This window comes from Callithrix jacchus, chromosome 1 (genome assembly GCF_049354715.1).
Source record: "Callithrix jacchus isolate 240 chromosome 1, calJac240_pri, whole genome shotgun sequence".
In the NCBI taxonomy this organism is placed as follows: Eukaryota; Metazoa; Chordata; class Mammalia; order Primates; family Cebidae; genus Callithrix; species Callithrix jacchus.
In genome coordinates, this window is record NC_133502.1 from 99,302,570 (window position 1) to 99,329,839 (window position 27,270).

At 38.6% G+C, this 27,270-nt stretch overlaps 2 protein-coding genes across 5 annotated transcripts in view; one reads left to right on the plus strand and one right to left on the minus strand.

Moving 5' to 3' along the window:
• Window positions 1-355: 355 nt before the first annotated feature.
• On the minus strand, window positions 356-7,024 carry LOC103792470 (uncharacterized). The gene is made up of 4 exons (XM_078345683.1): window positions 6,971-7,024; window positions 6,570-6,908; window positions 5,118-5,144; window positions 356-2,430 (listed from the first exon to the last, which is right to left on the minus strand). Exons 1-4 carry the CDS (start codon window positions 7,022-7,024, stop codon window positions 2,251-2,253), a joined length of 600 nt encoding a protein of 199 aa, XP_078201809.1. The 3' UTR covers window positions 356-2,250.
• The window catches only part of UBQLN1 (ubiquilin 1), a 47,262-nt gene continuing 26,723 nt past the window's right edge, over window positions 6,732-27,270 (plus strand). For 2 of the 4 annotated variants that reach the window (XM_078367717.1, XM_078367720.1), the window contains exons 1-2: window positions 6,732-7,202; window positions 23,667-23,978. In XM_078367717.1, coding sequence (XP_078223843.1) covers window positions 23,937-23,978 — 42 coding nt within the window. In that variant the 5' untranslated portion in view covers window positions 6,732-7,202; window positions 23,667-23,936. The remainder of the gene's footprint in view (window positions 7,203-23,666; window positions 23,979-27,270) is intronic. The other 2 variants (XM_002742796.6, XM_008994579.5) reach the window with 1 other exon arrangement.

Consider the following 27,270-nt stretch of genomic DNA (forward strand, 5'->3'; position numbering starts at 1 on the left):
GATAACGTTTGCTACTCCACTTTCCTCTTATGGAAAGATGCAGATGGTAGGGAGGATTCCACCAGCTCTCTCTACAGCAGTGGTTCTCAACCAGGGGCAATTTTGCCTCCCATGGGACATCTGGCACAGTCTAGAGACATTTTTGATTGTCATGACAGGGGTAGGGTGGGACTGCTACTGACATCTAGTGAGTAGGGATTCTGCTAAACATCCTACAATGCACAGAAAAGCCGCCCCCAACATAAAATGATCTGATCCCAAATGTCAATAGTATCAAGGTCAAAAATCCCTGTAATTAATATAGGAAGGATTAAAAATAGACTGGTGATAGAATAATTCTGAATCTTGACTGCAGTGATGGTTACACACATTTATGCATGGAATACTGCGTAGTTACATGCATACACATATATGTGCAAATGAATGCAGGTTAAAATATGACAAAAATCAAATAAGGTCTGTAGTCAAGTCAATTTCCTAATTTTGATATTATACAACAATATCAAATGCCACCACTGGGAGAAGCAAGGGTCCACAGGACTCTGTTCTTTTTTGCAACTTCCTAAAATTACTTCAAAATAAAAAGCGAAAAAACAAATAAGAGCCCTAGGTGTGTTCTTCAGAGGCTGCTATGTCTCCTTACCTTGTGTTGCTGCGGCCCCCTCTTTGCTTCTGTGTGTTATGCAGTGCTTGGCACAGCACTAAGAAAAATGTGGGATCCTACATAGAAACTTTTATCCAAAGTTTGTAGTGGCTATATATTAGTTTGGTGCAAAAGAAACTGCAGTTTTGTCATTAAAATATGGCAAAAACCACAATTACTTTTGTAGCAATCTAATATTTGCACCTCCTACCCAGTGTCTAAAGTTTTAGTTGGCAAATTAATAGACACCCCTCTTTACCACCACCTATTGTGCAGCCCTAATGCTTGGAAACAATTGGAAGTTTATTCCCTTTGATTTTGAAGTAGCCCTAGTGATATTTATGAAGTGTTCCAATTGTTCCTAGACTATGACTGGTATTTTAGGAGAGTTTCTATTTCCCATTATGAACTCTTTTTCAAGACACTGTCTCTCTCAACACACTTAAAATCATATCCATTCCTTAAGGAAAACCTCTTACTTTTCCACCTTCCCCTGTCCCAGGCAGTGAATGAATGTTTCCTTCCTCTGAACTTCTATTGTAAAGCAAGTAAGTTCTACATCTATCATTCTTTGAATTAATCAATCATCGATCTATGTCACTACACCATAAACTTTGGGAGACAAAAGTTTATATGATCTATTGCTCTAAAGGAGTTTCCACTCTGGTGGAAAACATGACAGTTCAACAATTCAGCTCAACAATAAATGGTCTCATGCCAAGAAATTACATTGGGCACTGTGTGATTAGCTTGATGCAAAGTAATTGTTATTTTGGATTGTAAATTTTAAATCATTATAACTAGGCTCAAACACATCTTATTAATCAAAAGAGGAAACATTACAATCAACACATTTTTGCCAACAAGAAATGTTTGTTTACTCCTGTAGCATAAAAATCCATGCTTTGTGATTCGACAAACTCTTGGAAAGCATATTCTGCATCCTGCTGGTTGTGGAAGCATTTTCCCTCCAAAAAGTTGTCGAGTTGCTTGAAGAAGTGGTGGTCAGTTGGTGAGAGGTCGGGTGAATATGGAGAATGAGGCAAAACTTCGTAGACCAATTTGTTCAACTTTTGAAGCGCTCGCTGGGCAACATGCGGTTAGGCAGTGTCATGGAGAAGAACTGGGCCCTTTCTGTTGACCAATGCTGGCTGCAGGCATTGCAGTTTTTGGTGCATCTCATCGAATTGCTGAGCATACTTCTCAGATTAAGGGTCTCCCCAGGATTCAGAAAGTTGTAGTGGATCAGACCCGCAGCAGACCACCAAACAGTGACCATGAGATTTTTCTGGTGCAAGTTCGGCTTTGGGAAGTGCTTTGGAGTGTCGTGGTCCAACCACTGAGCTGGTCGTCCTATAAAATCCACTTTTTGTGGCACTTCACAATCTGATCGAGAAATGGTTCACTGTTGTTGCGTAGATTAAGAGAAAATGACATTTCAAAACGATGATTTTTAAAATCTTCACTAAGTTAATGAGGCACCCACTTATCAAGCTTTTTCACCTTTCCAATTTGCTTCAAATGCCAAATGATTGCAGAATGGTCAACGTTGAGTTCTTTGGCAACTTCTCGTGTAGTTGTAAGAGGACTGGCTTCTATGATAGCTCTTAATTGGTTGTTGTCAACTTCCAATGGCCAGCCACTATGCTCCACATCTTCAAGGCTCTCCTCTCCTTTGCGAAACTTCTTGAACCACCACTGCACTGTACATTCTCATTAGCAGTTCCTAGGCCAAATACGTTGTGGATGTTGTGAGTTGTCTCCGCTGCTTTATAACCTATTTTGAACTTGAAAAAAGAAAACTGCTTGAATTCGTTTTATGTCTAACATCATTTCCACAGTGTAAAATAATATAAACAGCAGTAAGTCATTAGCAAAAAAATAAAGAAACTCACATTAAAATGATGTATAACGTAACCACATTTGTTTAAGAATGTATTTCAATATCAAATGACAAATTCCAACAATGCAAAAACCACAATTACTTCTGCATCGAATAGCAGTTCCCCAACCTTTTTGGCACCAGGGACTGGTTTTGTGGAAGTCAATTTTTCCATGGACTGGGGGTCTCCATCCAATGGAACCAATTTTTCCATGGACTGGGAGATGGTTTTGGGATGAAACTCTTCTTTCTCAGATCATCAGGCATTAGTTAGATTCTCATAAGGAGCACGTAACCTAGATCCCTCACAGGCACAGTTCATATTAGGGATCACCCTCCTATAAGAATCTAATGCTGCTGCTGATGTGACAGAAGTTAAAACTCAGGCAGTAATGCTTGCTCACCTGTCACTCACTTCCTGCTGTGTAGCCCAGTTTCTAACAGGCACAGACTGGTGCTGGTCTACGGCCCAGGTGTTGGGGACCTCTGGTATAAATGATGACTAAGACTTGATCCATGTTTTCAAGGCCTTTAATAAAGGAGATATGCACAGAAGTATGATACAAGGCAGAATGTAGTAACTTTTACATCAAAAAGGTAATAAAGCTATATGGGAATATATGGGATTTAAAGACTATTTCAGATCCAAAAACAGTTATTAGGGAATGTCACATTTGAGTCTTGCGGGATGGGTAAAATGATGGGGTCAAAATAAGGGGGAAGAATTTCTACTTGCAGTTGAAGCTGGCAAGTGTGAGACATGCTTGGAGAGCTTAGTTGACCAGTTTGGTTGAGAATACAATATGAGTGAAGAACAAGGTCTTTGGGTCCCAGAAGCCCCTGGACATCATGCCACAAAGTTTAGACATTATTCCTAACACTTTCGTGAGAGTGACTAGAAATTTTCAAGCAGGTGTCATGATCAAAGCTTTGTTCTAGGATACTATATGGCATCACTGGAAAATAGAGTTCAGGATGGAGACTTTAGATTAAGGCAGAGGAATGAGTAGGAGGTTATTGCTGCAATCTAGGCCAGAACTAATGAGGGTGTAAAGTGTTGTAGCAGGAGAAACGGTTTAAGATGACAGAAGCTGTGCTACAAGTGATGAATGGTCAAGTGAATTGTGCAGGTAATTATGACGGAATGTCAGACAAATGAAATGATTCTGTAGCTTGGGTATTCAAGGACAGTTTTAGAGAGCAGGTGACAATAATGGGTACAAGGAGGTGGGTGTAGTGACTTGAAGGAATGTTCAGAAGTAAGAAAAGTATAATGTACAAGTGCTTCCAAAGAGGGTAATAAAGGTATTTAACTGGAATGGAGTGTATATATTGAGAGCAACAGGAGTGAACACCAGGAGTTAGCTGTGGAAGACCTAGTTAAGAAGCTTTGGCTTTATTTTCTAGGCAGTGGGAAACTGAAGATAGATTTTTGTGTAAGGTAGTAACAAGATAAAGCATGTTATTTATATCACTTACATGACATATGTACTACCTTGTATTAAAGGTATGTTCCTGGACAGGACTAGAGGATTAAAGTTTGTCAGAAGATACTCAATGAATTCTTATTGAGTTGACCAAATCATTTTGTCAAAAAAGAATTATTCTATCATGTGAATAACCTATCAATATACTTGAACTGTGAATAACATTTTCTCAAAATGAAACTTCTTCAGTTGGAGCTGGCTCATACTGGCTTGTGAGGGGGCTTACTGGTAAAGTTTCAGGTGTTTTGTGAGGCAGGTGATCTCAAGTTGGTAAGCAACTGCATCAAGGAAATTGGCAAATGTTATAAATCGAAGCTTATTTTCAGGAGGATTGGTCATTAGTCATTTACCAGCACATCACTGCCAATCTCCCTCCCATCCCTCACCCCCACCATCCAACTATCACTCTAAGTTTTTGACGGCAGAAACTGAGTCTTATTATTCTTCAATTCAATACCATATTATACAGTATTGGGACATTAATTGTGATAAAATATGCTCTTAAAATTTTCTCCAGACAGACCATTTAACAAACAAAAACCACTCGGAAGAAAATGCCACAAATAAACATCTAGACTTGGGGTTGGTAAACTCTCTTCTGTAGGCCAAATCAGATTCGATGTCTGTTTTTGTTCTGCAAGCAGTTTTCAGTAAACACAGCTACAATTATTCATGTATGCATTGTCTACAGTTCCTCTGTGATACAAGGGCAGAACAAGAGTATTTTAGACTGAGATCCTGTGAACCATAAAGCCTAAAATTTTAGATGCTGCACAAATAACGGGGGTTTTTGCAATTTTTTTTTGCACCAACCTAATATTTACTATCTAGTCCTCCCAGACAGTTTGCTAATCTCTGATTTAGACCATAGTCCCCTCACCTCCAATGTCTCTTACAGGTCAGGATTATATCTTAAAAAGTGCCACAGCAACCAATAAACAAACAGTATCTTCTTACAGATAAATCTTATTACCTTATGGTGTCACAAACATCAAAAGTTTTTAGACAATAATGTAGACACAGGTAACTGCAAAGTCCATAAATGCAGGGAGAGACACACACACACATACAGAATATTTACTGGAGAATCAAGAGAAAAACGTACCTCTAAATGGTAGGGAGTGAAGTCTTCCTGGGGAATGTGATGTAGGATAAGTAGAAGTTAGACAGGTGAAGGCAAGAGAAAAGTCATTCTAGGTACAGGAAGGCAGCCTAGGAAAAGTGTGCAGGTAAAACACAGCATGACAGGGGATAACAAGTAATGGGGGAGCTAATGAAGTTGAAGAAAAATTTTATTTAGACGTATGGAAGAAATTCCAAATGCTTGCTTGTCCAGTTGTGACACTTTCTACCTTGAGAAGCACTGATTACCTCACACCTAGACATAATCAAGTAGTCATCCTTCATTCAGCAGGCCTTGTTATTGAGCCACGCTGCCAGAAATTTAGGTGATATCAAATGATGTCTATATTGAAATTGATATCCTCAGAATTCTCTTAGACCCAGATTCCATAGAGCTCTGCTAAAAAGTCGTGTTTATGTAACAGTATTTATTCTCAGAACAAGGTTGGACGGCTTAGGAGCAGAAATGCAGAATGCATCTTTGCGGATTTGGGTCACAGTGGGCTGTCAGGATTTAAAATGTGCAACACTGGTTAATATAGTTAATGTGCTGGTTTGTACATTCCTTGCAAGTCATCTTTAAAAGCAAATGACGTAATTTCAAATTAGGATTCTCAGATATAATTTATTTCTTAGTTCTATCTGTATTACACTGAAAATAATTTTAGAAATATCCTTAATGCCACTTAAAACCTGAAATAGAGCAGTAAGTTAATCTGACAGAATATAAAGTGAACACCTTAGCTATATTTAATTGTCCCAGTTGGGTGGACACTCCTCGACACCCTGTTCGGCTCCACACACTGTAGGAACTCGAGTTCACAGAGAATCTGGGAGGGCTCGCGCACAGCTGTCATCACAGCAGCAGAGGTCGCTGTCATGACAGCAGCAGGCCACTGTCAATACAGGTCGCCTGATCGATCGTCTGACCAAACCAGGCTGACCTGAGGGCAGTATATAAGCTCTGGCCATGAAGCATTGACTCCGCGGGATTGCGCAGGGCAGTCACGGGCGTCTACGCCATTTTCCGTTCGTTGAGCTGAGGGCCTTTACCCCAACTCCCCCGCACAGAGCAATACGAGCCCTCCAAATATCAAACTCTAAATGTATTAAAATAACAAAATACCTCGCCGCTATTTTATCACCAGACCCTCCTCCCAGCGGGGAACGCAGAGTACGCAGAAAGGCAAGGCAGGCCAAGGCGACAGTGAAGGCGCGGAAGGATGAGCACGGGCCAGCCGGGCATGAGGTAAGGTAGGAAGACTACCTATACCGCGAGCGCGCAAGCGCATCAGCGACCGCAGAGCCCAGTGGTCTCTTTCTAGTAATTTCGCTAACCGTGACGTCATCTCTGCGCGCCGTTACAGTGCTTAACTACAAACTGTGATTTAGTTTTTGGTGAAGGGAGTGGAAAAAAAAAAATGAACTGACCTACCCCGCCCCATTTTGGTTTCAGTCCTTCACGCTGGCTTCGCCTACACTTTGGGCAATGGAGCGGGAAAGGAAAACGCACGTAGGCTGAGCTCAAAGCGGTGCCAGACGGGGATGACTCGGCGACGCCGCCAGACGCGTTACCCGGCGTGCTCCGCGCGGGGCCGGTGGAGGGACGTGGGGGAAGGGGCAGGGAGGAGGAAGCGGTGGCTGCTGCGGATGTGGATGTGAGCGAGCGACGCCTGAACACACCGCGGCTGCCTAGCGCCTGACCCGGGCCTGCGCCAGAGCCTGCACTGAGCTCTGAGGCCCCACACCCGTTAGGGTGGCCCTGCGCCCGTTGCTACTGAGGCGAGGTGCTCTGCATTCTTCGCTGCCCAGGCCTGCCGGCTCCTCCTCGCTCACCCGCTCCCTCCTGCTCGCCTGAGTCACCGCCGCCGCCACCACCGCCGCCGCCATGGCCGAGAGTGGTGAAAGCGGCGGCCCTCCTGGCTCCCAGGATAGCGCCGCCGGAGCCGAAGGTGCCGGCGCCTCCGCGGCCGCTGCCTCTGCGGAGCCCAAAATTATGAAAGTCACCGTGAAGACTCCGAAGGAGAAGGAGGAATTTGCTGTGCCCGAGAATAGCTCCGTCCAGCAGGTGAGGCCGTCTGGGGCTCGGGCCGGGGTGGGGGTGGCGGCAGGACCTCGGCCTGCAGCCTCTGGAGACCTTTTGGAAGGGTATGGGGAGACCCTCCGAGGTGCCCTCGGCCATTCTCCCGGGCGTCGTCCCAAATAAGATCACACCCCAAGTTCGTGGGTTTGCGCCTTGGGACACCGCAGTGGTTTGTGGCGTTGCCGCGCGGCCTGTTTGTGGGACCGGCCGACGCTGCTTTTCTCGGAGCCTTCCTCCTCTAGCATCCGTCGCCCCTCAGCTTCCTCCCCCAGTTCTCCCTCAGTCGCCTCCCCTCCAACTCTTCACAAAGGAAAGGGACCCACCGCCTGGTTCCGGGCGGGGTGGAGGCTGGGCGGGGGCGAGGGTTCCCTTAGCTCAAGCTGCGATTTTGTTTAATGAATTATTTAAAAAGGGTGGATAGGATCCTCATTGTTTTACCTGCCTGTTTGTTAAGGTAGGTTTTGGGGTGAGGTGCACGTATACATTTAGTTCTGCATTTTAACTCCTGAAATCTTTCCCACCTTGAAAGCTTTCTTAAAAAAAAAAAAAAATTATGACGTAGAAATCGTTTTTAGCTCCTTGTTAATAGTAATAGTACTAGGTTTAAGGAGAAATATGAATGAATGATGATGACTTGCTCTTTCCCTTTTAGTATGTTTGTCGTTTCTTAGATGCCAATCATTCGGTAGGTATTTGTTTGATTTTAGAGGGGCGAGAGCAATGTTGATATTAGCGGTTGCAACCAAATAAAAGAAAATTGGAGTTAATGGAGAATGGTACTTAAGCTTTGTTCAGGAATACAAATCTTGCTGTTAATTAAGAATCTTGGTGGAATTTAACAAATAATTTTAGTGTATTGTTGAATATGTCGTATTTTCCATAATTATTGACTTAATCGCTGAAGATCTCAATGTGAACAGTTTGTGACAGGAAATAAACAGTTCCGAAAACGTACCTATAAGTTTCCTCAGGAATAGTAAGTGATTGGGGTGTTGGTTTAGCGAATTCCAAAGGTAGTGTGTTTTGTGAGGCAGTGAGGTGTGTAACATCAAATAACAGAAACTTTTACCACCATCTGAATTATCACCTTTTTTTTTTTTTTTGTCTCCCAATGCTTGTGAAAATTTTCCTTACCATTTTTGTATTTTCAAACATACAGAAAAGTTGAAAGAATTTGGCAGTGGACACACATGGCCATCATCTACAGTTAGCATTTTACTGTATTGTAATTAGTTATAAGTCCATTTTATTTTGGGGAAGCAATTCAGAGTAAGTTGCATGTATCAGTAGATGACAACAGTACATGTCACTTCAGCGATGTGAACTTACTTGCTCATATTCAACTTCATTTTTTACGTTTGTGACCTAATTTTGATATGCAATGAAATGCATATGGTTGTAATTCCATGAGTTTTCACAAATGCTTACACCTGTGTAACCCAAGCCCCATCAAGATATAGAACATTGTAATTGACTAGAAAGTTTTTTCTTGCCTTTTCCCAGTCGTTTTAGTAGCTTTACCTTCCATCAACCACCTCGCCTTTTTTTTTTTTTTTTTTTTGGTGCTGTAAATTAGAGGAGTCTATAGTACTGTGTGTATTTTTCTGGGTAAGGTGTTTTTTTTTTTTTTCCCCACTCTGCATAATGTGTCTGAGTTTCGTGTTCGTATATCAGTAGTTCCTTTTTATTGCTATGTAGTTTTCCACTGTATGTATATACCATAATTAATCTATTCACTGTTGAGGGTCACATGAGGTGTTTCCAGTTAGTTACTACGGACAGTCTTATACAAGTTTTTTGTGGACTTACTCTTTTATCTTTCATGGTTATATACTTAGATTTGGTTTGAGTAGGTCATAGGGCAATTGTGTGTTTTAATTTTCTGAGAAAGTATGTTTTTAAAAACGCTTGTGGGCCTGGCTCGGTGGCTCATGCCTGTAATCCCAGCACTTTGGGAGGCCGAGGTGGGTGGATTGCCTGTGGTCAGGAGTTTGAGACTAGCCTTGGCCAACATGGTGAAATTCTGCCTCTACTAAAAATACAAAAATTAGCTGGTTGTGGTGATGGGTGCATGTAATCGCAGCTACTCTGAAGGCTGAGGCAGGAGAATCATCGCTTGAACCTAGGAGGTGGAAATTGCAGTGAGCCAAGATCAGGCCCAGCGTGGGCAACAGAGTGAAACTCCATCTCAAAAAAAAACAACAACCCAGCACTTTGGGAGGCCGAGGCGGGTGGATCACGAGAGATCGAGACCATCCTGGTCAACATGGTGAAACCCCGTCTCTACTAAAAATACAAAAAATTAGCTGGGCACGGTGGCGCATGCCTGTAATCCCAGTTACCCAGGAAGCTGAGGCAAGAGAATTGCCTGAACCCAGGAGGCGGAGCTTGCGGTGAGCCGAGATCGCGCCATAGCACTCCAGCCTGGGTAACAAGAGCGAAACTCCGTCTCAAAAAAAAAAAAAAAAAAAAAAAAATGCTTGTATCATTTTACTATACCATCAAATGAAGATACATGGGAGGGAGTTCCTCATGCTCCATATCCATGCTAGCATTTTGATATTGTCAGTTTCTTTAATTTTAGCTATTTTAGTGGGTGTGTAGCCATATTAAGTTTTAAGGCTCTTGGGTCTCTTTTCTAGGATTCCTAATTCATGCCTCCACTATCCTGGCTGCTTTCAGCATTTTACTGCAGAAGATTAAAAATAGTCAATATTTTACAAATAGAAAAATTATTTTCAGTAGATACATAATTGTTATAGCTTTGAGGATTTTTTTTTTGGATTTTGTGATGGTAAAATTAAAATTATAAATTCTGTGAATGCTTTTATTTTACTTTGCTGTAACCAAAGCAGTGTTTTTTTTTTTGGGACAGATTCTTACTCTGTCACCGAGGCTGGAGTGCAATGTCGTGATCTTGGCTCACTGCAGCTTCTGCCTCCTGGGTTCAAGTGACTCTCTTGCCTCAGCCTCCTGAGTAGGTGGGACTACAGGCATGTGCTACCATACCTGGCTAATTTTTGTGTTTTTAGTAGAGAATCTTGGCCAGGCTGGTCTGAACTTCTGACTTCATGATTTGCCTGCGTTGGCCTTCCAAAGTGCTGGGATTACAGGCATGAGCCACCGCATCCGGCCTAAAGTGAATTGTTAATAGATAAAATTAAAGTCTTTCTGAAGTAAACTTTTCTCTTGGCAGTTAATTTTTGAATTCTGGATCTTTGTTTTATGTTGAAGCAGAAAATGTGATAAAAATTGATGCTTACCACCACACCAAAGAACCTGAAGGCAAGTTGAGCTTGTATATACAAGGGAAACAGATACAGGAAAATGTGGAAGAATAAAAGCAGTTTGCAAATGTCCTATTTGTAAAATCTACTTGAAGCACAAAAAAAGATAAGCCATTTTATTCTTTAAAATTATGAAGGGTTTGATAGATTGAAACTATTTGCTACAAATGAAAATTTGTCATTAAAAAATACTTAATGACATTAAGATTCCACTGAAAATGTCCAGTTACAAATTGGGAAATATTAGTTTTGAAAATTTGCACCTAATTTTGGAGGGTCAGAGAATAAGCAGAAGACCTCCAGAGGATGCTATTGAAGGCTTATGCTCTATATCAGGCAAATTACATTTTCTATAAGTTACAGTTTTTTTTAGTATTTCTATATAATGTAGATTCCTTAACACATTATACTAAAATGGTATTTATAGGAACATGCTGTAATAATTGATTAGATGAAATTGTGTTAAACTTCTTGGATAAATTGTAAAATAGGTTGTAAGGTGGTAGTACATCCTGTTTTCCATTGGTTTCTGGTCGTTACTACCAAAAAGCAGAAAAAGGATGCCTTAATGTATTCATGCCATACACATTTGGTATTTAATAATGTTACTTGTTCAAGGTTACTAATAAAGCTTAAACTCTTTTTTTTAATTTAGTGTGAAATTTATTCATGGAGCACTCAGAATCAACTGAGTAGCATAAATTTTCACTTACAGGTAGTTAGAATATAAACTGTACTATGTATATTCCAAGGTGCTTTCATTAATAGGGATTTTCGTGATACAGGTTGAGTATCCCTTATAGGAAATGCTTGGGACCAGAAATGTTTGGGATTTTGGATTTTCTTTCTTTCTGTCCTTTTTTTTTTTTTGGACTATTTCAAATACGTAATAGATATCTTGGGGATGGCACCTAAATGTAAACATGAAATTTAGTTTTATTTCATGTACATTTTATGCACAGAACCTGAAGATAATTGTATACAATATTTTAAATAATTTTTCTGAGTGAAACAAACTGTATACATTGACTCATCAGAAAGCAAAGATGTCGGCTGTGGCTCAAGCGTGTAATCCCAGCACTTTGGGAGGCCGAGGCGGGTGGATCACGAGGTCAAGATATCGAGACCATCCTGGTCAACATGGTGAAACCCCGTCTCTACTAAAGATACAAAAAATTAGCTGGGCATGGTAGCGCGTGCCTGTAATCCCAGCTACTCAGGAAGCTGAGGCAGGAGAATTGCCTGAACCCAGGAGGCGGAGGTTGCGGTGAGCCGAGATCGCGCCATTGCACTCCAGCCTGGGTAACAAGAGCGAAACTCCGTCTCAAAAAAAAAAAGAAAGGAAAGATGTCACGTGTGGTTTTCCACATGTGGTGTCATGGTGTTAAAAAATCCAGATTTTGGAGCATTTCAGATTTCATAGTTTTGGATTGGGGATGCTCAGCCTGTATCTAAGTAAAGCGATACATAAGGGTGAATGTGTAATGGCACAAAGTCCCTGTGTATGAGGTTGTTTTTTTGTTATTTGTCATCAGCTATTGAAAAGAGCTTTGAGGATTTCCAAGCATCCATGAGCAACATCACATCTAGAAGAATGAAGAGTTATATATGTGAGATGTTAGCGCAGAGAATGGAGGGAAATTTTTGTATAACTTCTAATTAGCTTATTTTGGGATTTCATAGACTGCTAGGTTATGTGTAGAAATTTCAAAATACATGTACTTGAAATGTTCAGGCAATATATACTTTGGTTTTAGAAAGTGCCTTTTGTTAGTTTGGAAAAATATTAATGTACTTAGGCATAATTTAAATGTGTTGAGTCAAATTGAGCCTTTCTTTGATACGGGAAATTGCCTTAGGGTTACCATCACACACATCATTTAACATTGTACTGTATGATGTAGTTCCAGAGCTATACTGTCCACTTTGATACCATCACCTACATGTGATTATTAAGTGCTTAAACTGAATTGAGATATGTTGTTAAGTGTAAAATTTACACTAGCGTTTGAAATTTTGATATGAACAAAATAGCTTAAATATCTTAATAGTTTTGATATACTGTATGTGTTCAAATAGTATTTTGCAGATAGTGAGTTAAGTAAAATATCAAAATTAATTTCACCTTTTATTAAAAACTTTTTTTCAGTATGGCTGCTTAAAAGTTTAAAATTACTTATGGCTCATATATATTATGTTTCTACTGGACAACGTCTTATCCAGAAGGTTGGATTGAATCAGTGTAGTGAGATATCTGAGGAAAAAAAAGTCTGTGAGATCATTGTTCTCTAATTTGCTTTCTTCTAATACTGGACAGCTGAAAAACTCATTATTTAATGATTTTGATTAACAGATTATTTAGCTTTCTTTAAGAAACAACATAATCGAAGTATAATTTGCAAACCATACAATTCACCATTTTAGTCTGTAATTGATGTAATACATTCACAGGGTCGTGCAGTCAATTTTAAAACATATTTATCACCCTCAAAAGAAACCCTGTACCCTTTTAGCAGTTGCCCTTCATTTCTCCCTGTGTCCCCCAGGCTTAGGCAACTACTGATCTATTTTTTGTCTATAGTTTTGCTTGTTCTGGACATTTGTTTTAAGTAGAATCATGTGGTCTTTTGTGATTGGCTTTCACTTAGCATAATGTTTTCAAGGTTCATTCCTGTTGAAGCATGTGCAGGTAGTTGCTTTTTATTGCCGAATAACATTCCATTGTGTGGGTATATACCACATTTTATTTCTCTGTCACATGGTGGACATTGGGTGATTTCTACTTTCTAGCTATTATGACTAATGCCTCTGAACATTCATGTATAAGTTTTTGTGGGGACATACATTTTCATTTTCTTCGGTGTAGATCTAGAGTGGAAATTGCTGGGTCAAAGCTGTTGAACTTTATGAGGAGCTCCCAAATTATTTTCCTAGGTGTCTGTACCATTTTACATTCCCACAAGCAATTACCACATTTCAGTAATACTTACTAATGTCTTTGTGATTATAGCCATCCTACTGATGGTGAAATGTTATATTACTGTGATTACTTTGCTTTTTCATTATTATTTTTGCTGGGGGCATTCTGGGAAAAACTGGAAAACCAGCTAGACAGATTTACTGTATTATTTGAGCAGTAGATCTCAGTGTGGTTTGGGGAGGGTCCCCAATACCCTGTTAAGGGGACCATGAGATGAAACTATTTTCATAGCAATTCTGAGATGTTATTTTTATTTTTCAGTCCAATTTTCTCAAAAATTAGCAGTGTACTTGGCCAGAGGTTTTAAGATTTAGGATAGCAAAACAGGTATGAAAAGCTGTCTTCTATTACGGGACTAAAGTGATTTCCAAAAATGTAAAATAATGCCACTCTTAACACTGAGAAAATTTATTTTTCGTAAGGATGTTAGTTATATTAACATATAACGTATTATTTTTAAATGAATTTATTTTTAAAGATTATTTCATTTTAATTTCTAATACTATAAATATTAACAGCTCTAACCTAAATTAAAAAAAAAAAACTCTTTGGAGTTCAAAAGTTGTAAAATGGTGTCCTGAGAGCAAAAATTTCTGTGGTGGCACATTTAATAGATTAAGTGTATACTTAAAATATTTGGTAGTAGCTCCACTAAGTTGCCATTACCTCTTGCCTAGAAACTGCAGTAGCCTACTGGTCAGTTGCCTAACTTTTCTATAATTCTCCCACCAGCCATTCTGAGAGTGATCTCTGAAAAATGTTGGTCAGAGCATGCCATCCTCTGTGTAAAGCTAGAGGCTCCCTATTGGTCTCAGAATATATGATGGGGTAGTGAGGCTCTATGTAATACTGTTCTCTGCCCTCACCATTCTCTGGATGCCTGCTTTCTTTGCTTGCTTGGCTCAATTTTCCTGTTAATACATCATTTTTTTCCTGCCTAAGGACTTTTGTACAATTTATTCTTGCAACTTAGAATGCAAGAACACTCTTTGCCCATTCCTCTTCTATCTTCAAGTCTCAACGCAAAGGTCAGTTTCTCCAGGTAACACCTGTTTCTGATTATCCAAATTAGATTGGGATCCCCTGTTGCATTTCTTACAGCAGCCTGCTTTTAGTAAGAATTCATCACAACTTAAAATTGTGTACTTATGTGATTCATTCTCTTTAGAGAGGGGCTGTGATTGTTCACCATTGTGTTACCAGAGCCTAGGGCTTAATAAATTGTCTACAGATGAATCTAGTACATTATGTACAATAATATATTCAATAACAACTACTAATTGTTGAACCTTTACTAAGTGTAGTATGTACATAATCTCATAGCTTCCAGCCCTCTTGTGGAGGCTTCCTCTTAAGCTGTTCTTCCCTAGGTTACCACTCTCAAGCACAACTCTTGACTACCTCATGATGTTCACTCTTGTTTCTCTCCCTGGAACATTATCCTTGTAGAACCACCTTTCTTAGCTGGAGACTGTCATCCGAACCACAGAGCACAGAAAATGATTTGAATAGCTATCCATTTCTCTCGAAGGTGGTTCATAATAAATACAATTTTAAATGTGTAGAAGAGAAGTTAATTCATTACATAGTGAGTGGTTTGCTGGTAAATGCTGGTTTACCAACCAGTTCTTTAGGAAAAACACTGATTTGTCGTGTTTGCTGGATTTCCATGATCTAAATAGTCTCACTGTGGCAGATTTCAAGATACCGTTATTAAACTGGCTTACAAAATTTATGAAAATTTAAGAGTCATTGTTTATATTGGTGCCTTAGGGCAGGGGTCAGCAAACTGTGCCCATTTGCTTATGTATTATCTAAAGCTCCTTTCAGAACAGACCATGTGGCTGGTAGATCCAAAAATATTTACTGTCTAGCCCCTAACAGAAAGTTTGCTTGCCCTTGTATTAGGGCTTCCTGTTAATAGATCTGGTTCATCAAAACAGTTCTCATTGGAAACTTTTACCATGTTATTTTCTATACAGTGTGAGCCAGGCTTAGTAGTTCATGCTTGTAATCCCAATACTTTGGGGGCCAAGGTGGCAAAATTGCTTGAGCATCATGGCTCAGTGATTATAGCTCACTGCAGCCTCCACCTCCTGGAGTTCAAGACCAGCCTGGGAAACACAGAAACCCTGTCTACAAAAAATAAAAAATTAGCCAGGTGTGGTGGCACACACCTGTAGTCCCAGCTAGTCCAGCAAGGTTGAGCCCAGGAGTTTTGAGGTTGCAATGAGCTCTGATTGCACCACTGCACTCTAGCCCTGGTGACAAAGTGAGACTTGGTCTTTTAAAAACAAAAAGCAGTATGAACCACATATGTAATTTTCTTATTAGCCAGTTTAATGAAAAGGAAGGACTGAAGTTAATTTTTTGATAGTGGTTATTCACACATAACAAAATTTATCATGTTAACCGTTTTTAAGTGTTCAGTTCCATGACATTGAATACATTGATATTGTTGTGCCACTGTTATCACCATCCCTTTCCAGAACTCATCATCTTGCAAAACTGAAACCCTGTACTATTTAAACAATAACTCCCTATTTCTGCATTTTCCTGCCTCTAGCAACCGCCATTCTACTCTTTCTGTCTCTGAATTTGACTGATTACTTTAGGAATTTCATATAAGTGGAGTAAGGCAGTGTTTGGCCTTTTGTGATTGATTTATTTCCCTTAGTGAGGTGTCCACAAGGTTCATATATGTTGTAGCAAGTGTCAGAATTTACTTTTTTTTTTGGAGACAGATTCTCACTTTGTCACCCAGGCTGGAGTGTAGTGGCACAATCATGGCTCACTGCAGCCTCCACTTCCTAAAGTTTAAGCGATCCTCCTGCTTTAGCCCCCCAAGTAGGTGGGACTACAAGCTCACGTCACTGCGCCTGGCTGCTTTTGTGTTTTTTAGCCATGTTGCCCATGTTGGTCTCCAACTCCTGAGCTCAAGCAGTCTGCCCGCCTTGGCTTCTCAAAGTGCTAGGATTATGCAGGTGTGAGCCACCGCACCCAGCCCGAATTTACTTTGTAAGACTGAATAATCAATTATATGCATATATCACATTTTTTAAATCTATTCATATGTTCATGGTCAGTTGGATTGCTTCTACCTTTTGGCTATTGTAATTTTAATATGATTTATTTAACAGTATATCTAAAATATTTTAAGGCGTAATTTATATAAAAAACTAAAATATTTTGCATTTTAAAATACTAAGTCTTTGAAATATATTGTGTATTTTACACTTAGAGCATATCTTTCAGTTTGAAGTAGCCACATTTCAAGTGCTTAATAGCCATATGTAGCTAGTGACTACTAAATTAGCACAGCTAATACAGCTTTCAGGATGTGCTCTCCCCTACCTCTTCTCCTTTTTCATTGTATTTCAGCCAGTTTGTATTGTCTCTTCTCCTACCCTCAAATATCTCTAGCTCTTTCTGGGCCTTTGCAAATGTGGCTAATGACAGTGACATAATGGCTGATATTTATTGCAGGCAAGATGCATTATATTTTTTAAAAATGTCACAGAACTTCATGCTGAAAGCATTATTATTATCCTTTTTAAGAAAAAAATGAAGATCCTGGCTAGGCATGGTGACTCATGCCGCTAATCCTAACATTTTGGGAGGCCAAGGCTGGTGGTCACTTGAGGTCAGGAGTTGAAGACCAGCCTGGCCAAAATAGTGAAACCCTGTCTCTACTAAAAATACAAAAAAATAACTGGACGTGGTGGTATACGCCTGTAGACCCAGCTACCCAGGAAGCTGAGGTGGGAGGAATGCTTGAATCTGTGAGGTGGAAATTGCAGCGAACCAAGATATTGACACTGCAGTCCAGCCTGGGCAACAGAGGGAAGCTCTGTCTCAAAATAATAATAATAATAATAATAATAATGAAGATACTGAGACTCAGATTAATAATGTGATCAAATTCATAGACATATTAAGTAGTAGATACTAGATTCAAACCCAGTGACAAACTTGGGAAGCCTCACCTAGCCACTGCCCCAAACTGCCTTGACTTTTCTTTGACTGGCTTTTCAGTCTTCAGTAATTGATTTAAGAGTTGGTGTGGTGGTACAAACCTCTAGTCCCAGCTACTTTGAGAGGCTGAGGTGGGAGAATTACTTGAGCCCAGGAAATAGAAGCCAGCCTGGGCAACATAGTGAGATTCTGTATCTTTTTTTAAAAGTTTATTTAAATGTTAGTTCATCAGAGGGTGTGATTGGACCCACCAGTCTATATCAGATCATTGATATAATCTCTGATACCATTTTGCAATTATATGGGTTGTCTCCTTCATTGCATCATGCGCACGCCCCCCCATACTGTAAGAACTTCACGGGTAGGGACTGTTTCTGTTCTGCTTACCTTCTAATCCCATGTTGCCTAACATTGTGGTATGAGCACATACTGAGTAGTACAGGTATTTATTGAATCACCAAATAGTGTTTTAAATATTTATTTGCAGTATTTTGTACCTAGTTGGGATTTCTTTTTTTTCCTTTTTGAGACAGTCTTGCTCTGTCACCCAAGCTCAAGTGCAGTAGTGTAATCACAGCTCACTGTGACCTGGACCTCCTGGGCTCAAGTGGTCATCCCACTTTAGCTTCTGGAGTAGCTGGGCTGCATATGTGCACCACCATGCCCAGCCATTTTTATTGTACTTTTTTGTTTTGTTTTGTTTTTTACTTTTGTTTGTTTTTGTAGAGACAAGATTTCGCCATGTTGCCCAGACAGGCTTGTCTTAGTAATATTTTAAGTGTGATTTACTTGAAAAATGTATTTATTCTTAGGCAACTTAAATGTCTAATGGTATTATTTCAGTACCAGCAGCTGCTACTACAAAAAAGAAAGGTGATAGATGTATTAGTTTGATTTAATCATTCCACATTATTTACATATATCAGAACATCATACTGTACTTCACAAATGATGTACATATAAAGTCATAATGGCAGGTGGATCATGAGGTCAAGAGATAGAGACCGTCCTGACCAACATGAAACTCCTTCTCTAGTAAAAAAAAAAAAAAAAAAAAAAATTAGCTAGCTGTGGTGGTATCCATCTGTAATCCCAGCTACTCAGGAGGCTGAGGCAGGAGAATCACTTGAACCTGGGAGGCAGAGGTTGCAGTGAGCTGAGATTGCACCACTGCACTCCAGTGTGGGGGACAGAGTGAGACTTCGTGTCCAAAAAAAAAAAAAGTGTGTGTGGTGAGGGTACTCATTTGGGTCATTTGGGATAAAACGTAAAGTTAACTTTTTTCGTTTTGGTGATTCTGTCCAGAAGGTGTTTACATAATCATATATAAGTTTTGACTTCTATGGGGTCAACCACGCACAGTTTTCTTTATCTTACTCTTTCTACTTTTATTACCTTGGTAGTCTTTCCATGGAGAACTATTTCATTAGGTCATTATTTAATTTTATGTTTTATTGTTTTGGTTTGCTTATTAATATTTTGAGAAAGGAAAGCATGAACCTTGGAATTGGAGAAATCTGATTTTGGGTAAGAAGTTTTAATCATCTCAGCCTCACTGGCTACATTTTTAACATTTCATGTAATGCCTGCTTCAGTAGATTGTTTGGAAGATTTTGTGACATCATATACATAAAGTACCTGACTCAGAGTTTATATGATTTACTTATATTGATTTCTTTCCCCACAGCCTTTTGTGCACCACTGAATTGTGTTTTAAGTTTTTGCAATAGCATGTGAATAGTGAAACATTCAGTTTGTTATTCTTAGTCAGATTTAGATCAGAGAGAATCTAAAAAATAAATTTTATAAACAATACACTGTAGCATTTGTGGCTGCAGTGCCCCTTGTATATGTTACATATTCAGTGTAGCTGTTTCTCATAATTTGTATCCTTGTATAAGAGTTATGCAGTATTTTAAATAAGGCTACTAATTTTAAGGTTAAATATCAGACTCTTGGGGAGAGATAACTGACAGAACTATGTATATGGATTATTTATGGACACTTTTTCAAATGATATTAGCAATATTGAGTAAGGAGCTAATTCAAAAATAGACTCTTGAAAGATCTCTGCTTTAAAATATTGAAATAGCAAAGATTTGAATACAGAATTCAGACAACTATTTAGAGAATTCTTGCTAAATGCTGTTAATATGTGATTCTGCTGGAAATGAAATTGTGTATGTTTTATCTTCAGAGATGAAATAAATTTTACTTTTGGATAGGTTAATTCCCACTCCCCAGGATGTTTAATAAGGTGAGATAGAAAAGTGTTGTTTAAAAGCAAGTTTGGATTTTGGAATGTTTGTAAAGGGTGACAATCTTGCTTTTAAAGTCAGATTAACTCCATTTTAAAAGTGTTTACAGTTTAGAGCTTATCCTTGCATAATTAGATTAGCAATATTGGAATGTCTTAGTGAGTGAATTGTGTCCAGGCAATTTCCATAGATGTCTTAATTCTCTCATCAGCCTTGCAGAGTGTCTGTTCCTGATGAAGAAACCAAGGCTTAGAAACAGGTAACATCCTCCAGGTCACACCACTAGTATGCAGTAAAACCAAGATTTGAATTCAGGCCTACATATTTCAAAAATATTCTTTCCTAACCTTGATTTCCCTCTCTTCCCTCCATGTGTGTGTCTCATTTTCTTCCCCAAAACAATTGAGAACAGGGACTAAGCAAAGAGCCCTAAACAGCTGAGATTGCTACCATAAAAGTTGGTACACTAAATCTTACACATTTTCATTTCAGGACAGCATTTCACATTCTTTGCCCATTCTATTTGATATGTTTTTCTAAATTATTTGCTGCTTCTTCCTCAGATTAAAAATAGAAAATTTCAGGGAGAGAGAAGGTATGCTTTCAAGATAAGAACTGACAGTCTGGTTAAAAAAAAAAGGCAGATACAGAATACCTTGAGAGTCTGGAACAGTTATCACTATATTGCAGAACAGCAGTTGATATTCACACCAGTAACTCAGCATAATCGAAAAGTTAAAATTGCATTCAGTAGAATGGAAGACAATTTTGACGCTCACACGGGGTTAGCTGGAGAATCTACTCATGTGTAACACCTGGCTTTTGGATGATGTTGAAAAAATGAGGGGTTACTGAAAGTTGTTTTGTTCATGCTGTGTTCATTTTGAAATCATTAAACTGTTTACTCAAAGTTCATTAGAATTTTGGTTTTTAATGGTTGTTGAGAAAGAGTTTAGTAATTCTCAGCTTTCTACTCTCTGGCCTGTAGTTATTATAGGTTATCAGTGCAAGACCAGAGTTGGATGTACATTTGTAGGAACTATGGATACTTTGAGGCCCATTCTATCATGTATCTTATATTTTGAGTTAATAGTGACCACATAGGCTTGAGGATAAAAATAAGTTAATCTATGTAATCTTTTTAATGGAAATCACAAAAATTCTTCTTTTATGGTTCTGGCTATTACCTAGATGAAAATATTTGTTAATTATTATTTTGAAACGGAGTTTCGCTCTTGTCATCCAGGCTGGAGTGCCGTGGTGAGCTCTTGGTTCACCACAACCGCGGCTTCCTGGGTTCAAGCAATTCTCCTGCCTTAGCCTCCCAAGTAGTTGGGATTACAGGCATTCGCCACCATGCCCAGCTAATTTTGTATTTTTAGTAGAGATGGGTTTCTCCATGTTGGTCAGGCTGGTCTCAAACTTTCGACCTCAGGTGATCTGCCTACCTTGGCCTCCCAAAGTAGGCAAGGATTACAGGCGTGAGCCACCATGCCTGGCTGAAAATATTTTATGTAATCGTAATAAATTTTCTTTTTCTGCAGAGGAAAAGTGTCAGTGAGCTACCTCTGTCTAAACAGCTTTGAGATTTTCTAAGATTGCTAATTAAGTTTTTCTATGTCTGTACTATTTAGCTTCTGATTTTTCCTGTTGTAAATAGATTAAAAGACATGGAAATTAAGTTCACATGTTAGAGATAAAATTTCTAGAAATTTTAAAGACAATGTAAACTGAAAACTATTTTTCTGTTTTAGGGAGCAGAGTATAAGTTTAAAGATATTTGAAGTATGTACAGAATTTTTAGCTGTAGGACAAATTCCATTTAGATAAAAACATGACATTATTTATTTATTTAATTTTCGTTTTGGAAAGTAAAATCTTTTTTTTTAAATTGCATTTTAGGTTTTGGGGTACATGTGAAGAACATGCAAGATTGTTGCATAGGTACACACATGGCTGTGTGATTTGCTGCCTTCCTCCCCATCACCTATATCTGGCATTTCTCCCCATGCTATCTCTCCCCAGCTCCCCACCCCCCACTGTCCCTCCTCTATTCCCCCCACTAGACCCCAGTCTGTAGTGCTCCCCTCTCTGTGTCCATGTGTTCTCATTGTTGAACACCCACCTATGAGTGAGAACATGCAGTGTTTGATTTTCTGTTCCTGTGTCATTTTGCTGAGAATGATGGTTTCCAGGTTCATCCATGTCCCTACAAAGAACACGAACTCATCATTTTTGATGGCTGCATAGTATTCCATGGTGTATATGTGCCACATTTTCCCTGTCCAGTCTATCATTGATGGGCATTTGGGTTGGTTCCAAGTTTTTGCTATTGTAAACTGTGCTGCAATAAACATTCGTGTGCATGTGTCCTTACAGTAGAACAATTTATAATCCTTTGGATATATATACCCAGTAATGGGATTGCTAGGTCAAATGGAATTTCTATTTCTAGGTCCTTGAGGAATCGCCACACTGTCTTCCACAATGGTTGAACTAATTTACACTCCCACCAACAGTGTAAAAGTGTTCCTATTTCTCCACATCCTCTCCAGCATCTGTTGTCTCCCAATTTTTTAATGATCGCCATGCTAACTGGCATGAGATGGTATCTCAATGTAGTTTTGATTTGCATTTCTCTAATGACCAGTGATGATGAACATTTTTTCATATGTTTGTTGGCCTCATGTATGTCTTCTTTTGTAAAGTGTCTGTTCATATCCTTTGCCCATTTTTGAATGGGCTTGTTTTTTTTTTGTAAATCTGTTTGAGTTCTTTGTAAATTCTGGATATCAGCCCTTTGTCAGATGGGTAGACTGCAAAAATTATAAATGGTAGTCACATTACGTAGTTCTCTGTAGTTCCCTAGAACTATGTTGTATGCTATCACCATTTTTAACATGTTTTCCAACTTTCATCATGATGTGCCATAAATTCCTTCTTTAAGCCTACGATGCCCCTCCAGAACCAAGAGTCCCATGAGATTGGAGGATCCCAGTATCTGTGACATTAATTGTCAACAGCACTGTAATTTTGTGAGTGAATGTCATTTCTCACATGTCTGTCAGGACTTTGGTTTGGTTTCTTGAGGTTTGGTTGTAAAGAGTGAATGTGAAAATATGTTTGTGGTGCCAGGTACAGCATAGTTATATAATAAAATGATAGAATTAATTTTTGAAGGTGTACTGTATGTGTCCTACTCTTCTGCATCTGGGACACTGTAGAGAAGCTCTTGGTCTGTCAAGAAAGCCCTGATTATCCTTCAAGTACTGATACTGACAACCCATGGTTAGGAGGACGTCTGTCTTTAAATATTACCAGAGGTTCAACTGAGCTATATTCAGTGCTGTTCCATTAGTTTTTTGAGATTACAGCTGTTTTGGGTATCAGATTTTAACTGTCTCTGCCACATATGATGTTAATGGATGATCATCTTTTGTCCTTGGGTTGTCATGTTCATGTCTTATGTCCAGTCTGGTCTGCTACCTAAAACTGAGTTATCTTCATGCCATTTTCTTTCAGTTGACTTGCCCAAGATGAGGCATATATTTATTTATTTTTTTGAGTTGGGAGTCCTGCTTTGTCCCCCAGGCTGGACTGCAGTGGCACGATTTCGTCTCACTGTAACCTATGCCTCCCAGGTTCAAGCGATTCTTGAACTTCAGCCTCCTGAGTAGCTGGGATTACAGGGGCATGTACCATGTTGCCTGGCTAATTTTTGTATTTTTAGTAGAGACGGGGTTTCACTGGCCAGGCTGGTCTTGAATTCCTAACTTCAGGTCATCACCTGCCTTGGCCTTCCAAAGTGCTGGAATTGCAGATGTGAGCCACTGTGCCCAGCCCCAGTGAGGCATTCTTTAGCTTTGGGAAAGGGAATCATTTGAAATTGAAATAGGAGAGCCGGCTACCTGTGTTTTGACTTCCTGCTGTTTCTGTTCTTTTTTTTCAGACAGGGTCTGGTTCTGTTGCCCAGGCTGGAGTACAGTGGCACCATCATAGCTCACTGCAGCCTTCAACTCCTGGGCTCAAGCAGTCCTCCCAAGTTGGCCTCCCAAAGTGCTGAAATTACAGGCATGAACCACCACATCCAGCCCCTGCTGCAGCTTAAAAATTCACAGTCAACTTTTAAAATTATTTTTATTAAAGTACAGCATAGAAGAATACATATATCATAAATGTACAGGTCCATGTTTTAGTCTAACGGCCAAGAAAGTAGAACATGATACCAACTCCCAAGAAGTCATTTGCAAACTTCCCTAAGGTAACCACCGATCTCACTTTGGACACCATGGATTTTGTCCCCAACATAAAACTTCATAAAAATGCAATCATACAATTTATCTTCATTGTGATTGGCTTTTTTGCTCTGTGTTGAGGTATCCTTGATGATATGTGGCCGTAGTTCATTTGCTGTCATTGGGTGTAATCTATTAAATGAATATATTACAGTTCATTCTATAGTTGAGGGACATTTGAGTTTTCAGTTTTTGGCTAATACAAGTAATACTGGTTTGAATGTTCTTGAATGTATTTTTGATGTATTTGTTGTGGACATGTAATTTGTCATGTAATCTGGTAAATAGTTGAATTGTTGGGTCATAGGGTAAGCACATGTTAGGCTTCTGTTGCAAAATACTTTTCCAAAATGTACTGATTTATTTATACTTGTACCCACAGGGTATGTGATTTCCAGTTGCTCTGCATCCTCTGCAACACTCTTAACAGTCTTAAATTGAACCATTCAGTACATTTGTCACTGGTTTTAATTTAAAATTACCTGAGTATTAGTGAAGATGAGCACTTTTTCCTGTGTTGTTTGCCATTTAAGTGAAAACAATTTCAATTTTGTGAAATTCTTGTTTAAATTTCTTGGCCATTTTTCAGTTGGGTTGTGTTTCTTGGTGGTATGTAGACATTTATGAATTCTGGATTTGAGCTGTGTTGGTTGTGTTGCAAATTTTCTCTTTTTATTCTGCTAATGATAGTTCAGTATATGGTGCCCCTTTAAAAAAAATGGTTAGGTCTTTTTGTGTCCCACTTAGGTAATCTTTTCCAGTTGAACAACACTTGATTTCTCATTGTCTTTTTGGTAGTTTAATTGCATGTGGTCACAGAATACAACTTGGTAAGATTTAAATTTTTTGAAATATGTTGACTTTCTTTATGGCCCAGCATAGATAGTCTAATTTAGTAAAGGCACTTAAAAATAATGCTTATTCTGTAGTTGTTGGGTTTGGTGGTCTGTGTATGCTCAGTTAGGTCATATGTTTATTGTTAATATCTTTTCTATTTTTACTAATTCATTTTTGCCCATTTAGTCTGTCAGTTTCTCTGAGATAAATGTATTACATTGTTTATAATAGCCAAAAGGTAGAAACAACCCAAATGCCCATCACCTGATGAGTGGATAAACAAAATAGGTTGTATATCCATACAGTGGAAATACTATTCGGCCATAGAAAGGGATGAGGTAGTGACACATGCTATGACGTACATTAATCTTGAAAACATGCCAAGGATAAGAAGCTAGTCTCAAAGACCATATGTTATTACATTTATATGAAATATTAGTATAGAGACAAAGTATAAATTACTGATTTCTTATTGTTGGAAGTGATGAGGCACAGGGAGGTAATAGCTAAAGGGTATAGGTTTTAATGAAAATGTTCTGAAATTGACTGTAACACATATCTGTGAATACTCCAGAAACCATTGAATTTTATACTTTAAATGAGTGAATTACGTGGTGTGAGTTCTGTCTCCGTAAAGCTTAAAAGATCCTGTTGTTTTTGTGGCTATTTGAAAAGATGTAAGAATAGATGCATGTCTTTAATCTCATCTTACCTTCAAATCCTAAAATATGATAAAATGCTACATAATTGTAAGTTCAATAATTAAGTCATTTATTTCAGAATAATAAGGGATATCAGAGATTTTGGAAAGGATTTCTGAGTTTAAGGTTAAGAAACACAAATCTAGATTAACCCTCTCATTTTACATAAGTTAGTCTGTATTTTTTTTTTTTTTTTTTAAGGTTTGTCTGTGAAGGCAAATTTAGGTTTGAATCTTAACTACTAGTTTATTAGCTGTGTCACTTTGGGGAAGGGAGACATCTGTAACCTCTTTTTCTACATCCGAGATAGGATTAAAAACTGTCTTCCTCACAAAATTGTTGAGTACTTTTAGCCACCATTTATTGACTACTGCCTATATACCTGATGTTTGTGTTTATATACATTTAAGCCTTACAAACCATTGTTCTGCCATCCATAATATTATTTTGGATAGCTACCAAAGGGAAAAATGAGATGTCTAATAATGGGAGGATAGTTAAATTTGACCCGTTCCTAGATACAGAATATTATGCAAATGGTGTTCTACAAAGATTTTCTCTTAGTTACTTGGAAATTTCTTGCCTTAGATAAAAGGATTATATATCATGTGATTTCAAATAGTGGAAAGAAAATGCAGATGGAAAGTTTCAAAATATTTACTGAAGTACAATTTTGTGTTACTTTTATTTTTTTATTTTTTTGTATTTTTCAAAATGTTAGCAATGTGTATGGGAGTTGACAAAGGTAAAATAGATTTTTAAAAAATCAGTTGTTTACATTAGCTGTTGTAACTTGATTATGGAAAATTTTATTCATACACAAATGTAGAGTGTTATAAACTTTCATGCACCTATCTCTGATTTTCAACAATGATATATAGCTTATGTTTTTTATATATGCCTTCCCTTCTTTGTCCCCACAAGATTTTTAAAATCTCAGACATTCTATTGTCTTTCCATTTATTGTGACCATTAGAACAATGCCCCTATATATTTCCAAAACACCTTCTTGGCAGCAGTGCCCTCATCTGTTGAGACCCATTGCTGTGCGGCAGTAGGAAAGAGTGGTTTGAAGATGTGATTCTTTTATAAATTTGGACTGACTGCCTGAGCCAGTCTTTTAATGTGGATTCCTGGGCCCACTCTGAAGTTTTCCTATTTGGACAGTCTGGTAAAGCCTAAGCATACTGGTGATTTTGGTAAAAATCTGAGAAATAGTAGAAGTAAATTTTTCTTTATAGCATGATACTCTTTTCTCTTGTCTGGTTTTACATGTCTGGTCCCTGGAAAGCCTTTCTTCAGGTTTTATCGGCTACTTTGTAGTCTTTCTTTAGTCTTCACTTAATGGAAAGCCTTCTGTAACTGCCCTCTATACTTCCTTTGGACTTCATGGTTTTACTTGACTCTCATGGGACTGTTCACCTTCAGGGAAAGAGTTGTGTCTTTTATCTTTGATTTTCCATAGTACTGCTTGTTAATAAATATTGAATAAAATAAGTGGGAAGGATGGTTAGTATAATACAGATTAAATATACCTTATCCAGAACACTTGGGACCAGAAGTGTCTCACATTTCAGATTTTTTTTTAAAAATTTTGGAATATTTGCATTATGTACTTACTGGTTCAGCATTCCTAATTTCAAAATCCGAAGTTTGAAATGCTCCAATGAGCATTTCCTTAGAGTGTCCTTGATACTCAAAAAGTTTTGGATTTTAGTCA